The sequence below is a fragment of the Phaethon aethereus genome, assembly GCF_964289735.1.
Source record: "Phaethon aethereus genome assembly, chromosome: 4".
NCBI classification, from domain to species: Eukaryota; Metazoa; Chordata; class Aves; order Phaethontiformes; family Phaethontidae; genus Phaethon; species Phaethon aethereus.
Window position 1 is genome coordinate 76,111,358 of NC_138578.1, and position 8,219 is coordinate 76,119,576.

The 8,219-nt window shown below is 37.5% G+C and overlaps 1 protein-coding gene across 1 annotated transcript in view; it reads right to left on the reverse strand.

The window, feature by feature from the left end:
* Positions 1-2,997, reverse strand: part of NSD2 (nuclear receptor binding SET domain protein 2) — a gene marked incomplete at its 5' end in the record, with an annotated part of 60,428 nt that extends 57,431 nt beyond the window's left edge. Inside the window, one exon of the mRNA XM_081999763.1 lies at positions 2,401-2,997. Coding sequence (XP_081855889.1) covers positions 2,401-2,997 — 597 coding nt within the window. The remainder of the gene's footprint in view (positions 1-2,400) is intronic.
* Positions 2,998-8,219: the final 5,222 nt, after the last annotated feature.

Consider the following 8,219-nt stretch of genomic DNA (forward strand, 5'->3'; position numbering starts at 1 on the left):
TAGGAGCTTGGACAACAAGAAGTTGAGAGAGAAGCCAGCCCAGAAATAAAACCAGGCAAACAGGTTCTACATTAACTTGTAACCTGCAATAAACAGATATCTAAGTGCAAAACGAATCAGCTTTTACTCCAAGGATATTTCTCTAATTTCCACTTTGTAGCCACTATCAGTTACATAAAACCATAGTACGATGCACTAACATTAAGGCTTTGGATGTTGGTGATGAAGAACAGCTCGAGCAGGAGCCTGAAACCAAAGAACACTGATATTAAGATATTACAGTTATGATCACAGAGAACACACGTATCACTGGTCTACATGTGGACAAACATTTGAAAAGTCTCCTTCAGCATATTCCCTAGTATTACATTTTTCTTCCTTTATTTTAAACCTGCACAGTTGTAAACCCTCCTTGTGAGAGAAAGAAAAGCCCCAGACTTTTTACAATCAATGAATTATATCATAAAACAACATCCTGTGACCTTCAAATGCTTTTCCTCTTGCCCTTGTGATTTAAAGTGCACTATGCAAGGGAAAAAAAGCCAGAAGCATGGCCCTCTGTTTCAAGTGTTCTGAAAAGGGTTATAATATTGCAAAGGCTGAGATCAAGCAGGTGGTTGTCCTGATTTGGTAGTTTGGTAGCTCACTGGTTTGTCACAGGATCAAATAACCCTATCACTCTCCAGCCATCAAGTCTCAAGCACTCTGGGAAACAGTGTTGACATGGTTTCCTCCTGACCATTTCTCGCCAAAAGACAACTCAGAGAAGCCAAACCAACCTTTCTTTTAATCTTTAATTTTTCGTGATGAACAGTTCATTTAAGGCCACCCTTAATCGACAACTGATGTGAAAGGACTCAGAATAAACTGTGTAGATGGGCATATTAAATATTGCCTTGCTCTCTAAAAAAACAAAAACAAAAAACCACCAAACAACCAAACCCAAAACAACACAAGAAAGCCACACAAATATGCTAGAGTTGCTAATAAATACACCGCTTTTTATTTCAACTTATCCTCATTAGCAAAAAACAGGACAAATAAATTACTCCAACTATTGACTGGGACCAGACTTTTTACCTCTGAGTAGTGATCTGGAAAAGTCTGAACCAGTTAGTGCTACAGCTTTCTCCTTAACAAAATAAAAGGAAACAAACTCTTTAAATAAAACTCCTGAAAACATGACTATTGATCATTCTAGGATGAATAATATATTCAAATCATAAATAAATGATAAATACTTGTGATACTTAGAAGAATGTTTACACAGTTCTGTAAACTCATTCATTACATAATTTGATGAATGTAAGGGTAAATAAAATCAGTAATACAGCAGCAATGTGTGTGGTGGCTCTCTGCACATGTGACCTTGGGAGAAAGTAAGAATGAACATTAACTAGTAAACCTGCAGTTAACAGAAAAATATAGCATACATTTCATGTTTAAGATGTGTAAAAACAGGACCTGTTCACTAGCCAAAGCATTCATTAATATTTACCATTATTATACAATACCATTCTGAATTACTCATTGAGAAACTTAATATACACAGAAGTACTCCTGCTATGTAGGTTTCTTCCGCCAAAATAAAGTGATTGCAAACCACATTCCTTTAAATGGAATCTAGCAACAAAAACTAAATAAAGGGGGAAAAGGGCTCCCAGCAGTATTCTTATTTACAACTTGGTAAAGCAAATTTTAAAAAATGAAAGTTCCATTTCTGCCCATGTTTTAAAGAAGCCAAAATCAGGTGAACTTGACCACAACAGTTAATGACATTTAATACAAGTACCTACAATTCCATTAGATTTATAGCAGGCAAAACCATCTCTTTTCAGATGACAAGTAAGGGTAGGGATGATATTCCAATTGCCAAAATCTGAAGGTAAAGAGCTAACTTATCATCCAACTGAGAGCCAAGTACATTTTTCCTTAATTAAGAACCAGGAATATAGAAATAGTTATTTTTTTCTGAAACATCTGGCTATTAGGAAGCCAGAATACCTCATGCTCCAACAGTTAAAGGCCACCTCTAAATTCAGAGGCCGCCCCAGCTCCCTTGCCCAGGCACACATCCTGGCTAGGTCTTGGCTGCATGTCTGGATAAAGCTTCCGTTTCATACATCCCATACTACCACGTGCCCCGATTTGCTCTGGAGACTTATTTTACTTATATGGAAACAGAATTTATAGGGTACTCCTTGTCTAGCCAAGAAACATGGACCAGAACAAGAGTGCATCCGTCCTTCACTGAGACAAAGAGAGAGTATCATAGAAAGTGACCTGTGTGTGGGAAGCACCTATCGAAATACCTGAAATGAAGATCAGCATATGAACAAATGAAATCTCAGTATGATTAACAACCTAGCAAAAGAAAGAATGTAAAAAAAAAAGTACTACCTTCTTTTCAGTGGGACTTGAAGTCTTTGATACCAAGGCTGCTTCAACAAGACCCTGCTCAAGCAAGGAGTCATATTTTATGCTTCTTTTCCTGTTTCTCCTCTCCTTGTTTGCTGGCTTTTGTTCATTTTCCTCTGACTGAGACACATCTGCACCATTGTCTCCACAAATGGAAGATTCAAAAAGAGGCTTTCCATTCATGTAGGTTTTAGTGATTTTCAGCTTAATTTCTGGAGAGCCATTCTTGATAGGAGTAGTGTTAGGTGGTGTTCCAACTCCCTTTATTTCCTGGGGTTCAAAGCGCAGCTTGGCATCTTGGGCCCCAGATTCGCCATTAAACACACGAGAGGTTAGATCTTTCAATTTATCAGCTGGAATAAATGGAAGAGCATCATGGCCATTATATTTTTGCATGACACCTTCTTGTAGAGTGGCAGAAAGTTGTGCTTTGCCCAAGTAGACAGAACACTCACGATTCACTTCACAATTCTGAGTTTTCCCATTGGTATTTCCAAGGATCTCTGGTACCTGCTTCATTTTGATGTAGTTAATTTTTCGAGTTAACAGTTGAGAACTTCTTTTGATGCTAAAGTCCATTCAGCCCAGATGTTTCCAGTCTTACACTGCTATATTAAGACAAAGACAGAGAATATTTTTAATAATCCAGAAATGTCAAAAGCAACCAAGTATTCAGATAGATACATCCCCATTAATATAACACTCAATGTACTTCATTCAACTTTTACTAAAAACAAAAAAAAGCATTGCTTACAATCTTAATAACCAAAATACTTCAATATCTGTTAATATGCATTACGAAAAAGTCCAAGAAAAAGACTGAGGAGTCATCAATTTTATTAAAACAAAAACAGAGTGCAAAATCACAATCTTTCATTTTAACAATCTGTTAGCAATTTACAGCGTGAGTTTTACCCACACTAATTACACAAAGGTATTGCAGTGTTTAAAACAAATAAAGAGTTAGACCTAAGATAATATCATTAATAACAACGTAAAACAGATGAGTTTATTTCTAAGAGGTCGTGCCAGCGTAAAACCCCCACAGGCTGTGTTACTGTAGCAACTACACCATGGACAGCAGCATCACAAGCTTCTCCTCCTCACTCTACAAACAGGCCCTCAATCTTCCATCAAAGCACACCTCCTGAGGAAACAACATAGCTCAGACTTCAGACGTATCCCAATGTGTTCTGGCTATGTCACCGAATAAAAGGTGAGCATTTTGTACCATGAACACCAGCCCACTGGGAACCAGCTGATCCTTCAGGCCAGTGGCCACACTGTGCAAAATTTAAATAGTCAAAGCAACTGCTGGAGTTCCAGCTTTTTAGTAACAACAACATCATCTAACACCCATTTTTCGTACAGAAATCTAAAAACATCCAACAAGCTAAAATTGCACTATTATTTGCCCTAGACAGGTTTTCTGAGGGTTCTAAAAGCTAACCCTGCCCATTTCAACATTATACTATCTTAGCAAACAAATGAATCTAGCAGAGTGTCTCCTAGACAAGGCAAGATGATAGTTTTCATTTTTAAAATTCATATGCATAGATCCTTCATAATACCAGGTCCAGTGCATACATGATCTAGAGAAATACACCATCACAAATATTATGAAAGCTCAACAAAATAATCATCATATCCATGCCCAAGGTAACCAATTTCATATGTGATTAAGTCCAAGAACTGTCACATTGAATCACAGATTCATCAAATCTAGTCTCCCATGCTTCCAAAAAAGTGCAGTAAAAATCACAATGAATAACTATTGAATTTTCAGTTGCTATGGAAGAAATATCTTCTGAATCTCACCATCTTTTTTATTAATGTACACAGTTATAATGCTTATGACTGGCTTATTCCTGAAACTTAGGCATTTGCTACCTCTACATCTGGAGCAGCAATGTATAAATGCTTACAAGTGAGCATTACCATAGCCTGGCAAAGCTTCTTAAGGGTGTTAAGCCTGAACACAAAGCAATTGACCAACGTGAAACCTTTTCATGCGCGAAGACACAGAAAAAAAATCTCTAAAAATCGTAATACCATCAGTCCTTAGGAAATGCTTCCATCTCCCTAACACGCTACTCTAAGGTACCTACAAGATAAAAGGGTCTCTCTCCATACAAGCTATATAGACTCATTTGAGAGTCTATATAGCTTTCTCCAGGGCCAAACAGCAGCCTGAAAAGCTGACATTAAACAAGGTAAGATGAGCACGTATACCTGATCTCCAAGTGAGTCTATGACAGGAAAGGTTCTAATTTTTCTTTAGCCAGATGAAGTCTGAATTACCAATAAAATCTCTGATAAAATGAGTGGAAACCAGCCAAATGTATTAATCCTTTTGAAGAGGAGTCAGGGGTAAAAGGAAATTCAAAACTACACTAGAATAGAACAAAGAACTCACAAAACCAAAAGAGAACTTATGTACTTTCACAAGATCTTCTCTGAAAACATGGACATGAGACAGATTCTCAACCCAATTAATAATCTGACAATATTTCAAGCCGTGATTCAGCAGATTTAACTGAAATCATGTTTATTTTAAGAAAAAACTGATGGCAAATTCTGTAAATCTATAGGCAAAAGGCAAACCCATTACAGAATATGTGACGCTTATGGTTACGGAGGTAACAGCAAAACTCCTTAGAAAAAACCCAAAACACCGAATAGTTGCAACATCTGTACTTTACCAGAGATTCTTAACAGAGTAAACCAGAATGCAAAACAGAGATTCGATCTGGGCATCTGAAGTCCCTCTAGAACACCAAGCCTGCAAGCGAGCAGCAGTTCCGCGGCTGCAGACGCCCTCCAGTGGTTGCCGGAGCCAGCCGGAGCAGCACAAGCTGCCGCTCATCAACAAGAAGACCAGCACCAAAAAGGCCTTATCCGTCCTTCCTCCTGTCCATCAACTACATGGTTAAGTTGAAAACCATTTTTTAATATGGCTCCATTAGCTACTTACCAGGGTCTGGATTTCTGGATCGAGACATCTGGGTTTTGTAACTCTGTTTTCATCCATAATTCTACTAGTATTTCTTTGTCCTGCCTAGTAGTAACTGACTCTCATCACTTATTTCTTTAAGCTAGAAAGCCATCAAGCTTGAGGAAAACCAGGACAACTCAAAAGATGCAACAAATAACCAAATTAGACTACATTACTAGTGTACTCAATCTCAAAACACTGGATGCATTAAAAAAGTCATAGCTTAAGAGTTTCAAAACATAAAAAGCATCATAGATTCATGGAATAACTTAGGCTGGAAGGGGCTTCCTCAGATCATCTATTCCAATCCCCTGCTTAAATCAGGGCCAATGCAGATCAAGCTGCTGAGGGCCTTGTTTGGACAGTAACTAGTAAAAAACTAAGTGAAAATACATGGCTTAAAGAAATTAAGTTACTCTCTTTCCAGCTAATAAACTTAATGGTAGTAATTCTGTATCACAAAAAAATGAAGACCAATGCGGTGAAAGACCCTGAACATTTAGGGATTATTTCCCTGATACATCTGAAGATACACAGCATGCAGATTTTAGAACTTCAGTGAGTGAAGGTTCAGTTAACGATCCTCACTGAGACAGGTCACTAAAAAGAGCTGAAAGCACTGAAAAAGGCCCCTCAAATCTCTGGAGCCTAGAGAGACAAATCATCCAGGAGTATAACTGGTTAAAGGAAGTCAATGTACACAAGCCAACAGTAAATGGGAAGATGAAGACAAAGGCAGTAATTTGAGACAGTGAATCAGAACTGGTAGATACAGATTATAGAATATGGAAAATAGACCATGTTTGCACAAAGACTTAATGGAGCCAAATGAGAAAAGGCTTAAAGTAAGAGGCAGAATAATGGGCAAAGATAAGAGATGTGAGTACCTATAAGCAAATGTAGTCCCACTGGGGAGATGAGACTTGTAGAGAGCAACTTGCAGGTTAGTCACCACCTCTACGACAACCAATAGAAGGAAATTGTCGATACACTTCTCAGTCCTCCTCATAAAAGATAACCTGCATTGTGGGGTCTGGTTAAATGGAAGAAGCTAGCAAATCCACACATGGGAATAATAAAGGGTTTCAAGGAAGAAGGGCAATATTGAAGCTAGTTAAATTTTGTATAACCTTTGCTATCTAAAATTCATGGTAGCACAATACCGTAAGCAAAAAAAAAGACTAGGCTCTTTGCAAGAAGAGCACAATAAAGCAGAAAAGAAGAAAAGGGGCAAGGAAAGAAAATGATCAGCAACAGATAACCAAGCAGTACTGTGAGCTTAGAATTAATGCAAGGTGATCTAGAATACAGGACCTGAAAGAATTAAGTGAGATATACCACAGACAAGATCTGGTTGACCAGAGCTGTAAGAGTAAGGTCCTGAAGCAGCTAAGCATATGATTAGATTTGGTAGTTAAATTAAGTGCACTCATGCCGGACCATCCTATGACACACAAGCAAAAGCAATCCCTTATCTTCTTCTAGATGACTGTATCTATTGAAAAAGAAACTGGGGGGAGGTTAGGGAAAGGAAGGGGAAAAAAGCACCACACACTAGTAGCAGCTAATGAGCATAAGCTAGTATCATCCCATATTGGGTGTCCGGTGACCCAACAAGTGCCATTTTCACTAATAAAGAGGAAAAAACACGATAGCCAAGGAGTCTGATGAATAAACATGATATTTTGGCTTGTGCACAAATAGCTTTCAGTAAGCAAAAGAAGACTGACTTATTAGAGAAAGGTCTCTAGATATTTTAATCAGACAATGACAATTGGACAACCCTTGCAATGGCTTTGTACACACTTTCACACTAAAAACCAGGTTCTATGTAAGGCAAATTATTTTGCAGACATTTAAAATAGTGTTATTAATTACTTGAAGGTGCATCATCTGACAGGAGTCATGAGCCAAACAGAGTTAGTCTGCATGTGAGATTCCTCCTTCACTGTCCAGGCCACTATCATTTATGTGATATTTATTATTCGTTTCTTCCACATCTGCTGCAATTTCAGAGATGCTTTTCTTGTGTGTCAGAAATAACGGAGTAGTCCATTCCTTCCAATTCTGCCAAAGGGAGTGAACAGAGCAAGTAATCAACAACAAGCGTCACTATTAAATACCACTTTTGTTTTGTCTAAAGGTTTTCTTAAAGCCATTTCTCAGGCGAGTTAGTCGGGGTGGGGGAAGATGACACACCTAAATACAAATTCACAGTAAGAGAACTTTATCCACAAAAGCTATTTTTATTACCTATAAATCAGACTTTCAGCTGGCACTGAAAAAGCTAATAGACGGCTGCAGCTTTTTTCTGTAAAGATAGCTTTCTGATAAGTCTTCTCCATTCTCTCATCAATTTATGACCAAAGGTTATTCCTATTTTCAGATCAGAATGAGACAAAATACTTAGAGATTAGTAAAGTAACAACACATTCTTGCTAATACATCTGAAAACCTGAGTATGCTTATTCACATTATCTTGTATAAAAACCCTAAAATATCAAATAGGAGTAGAGACATATTTAGTATCATACAGTACATTGTGACTGTTCTTCACTGTATTAAAATAATGAAAAATTACTACAGGATCTAAACAGAATTTACTTTCAGAAGAAAGCGCATAACTGAAAATTGCATTGTGGGTTTGCCAAAAATTATTACAAACCAGCTCTATCCAGCAAATTCAAAAGCATTCTCTCTCATGAAGAAAACCATTACTATAGTAGCTGACAAAGAACTGAAAATAATTATACCAAACTTTCTAACAATTTATCACTAGTCTTAGAAAAGACTTAAGAAAGAAAAA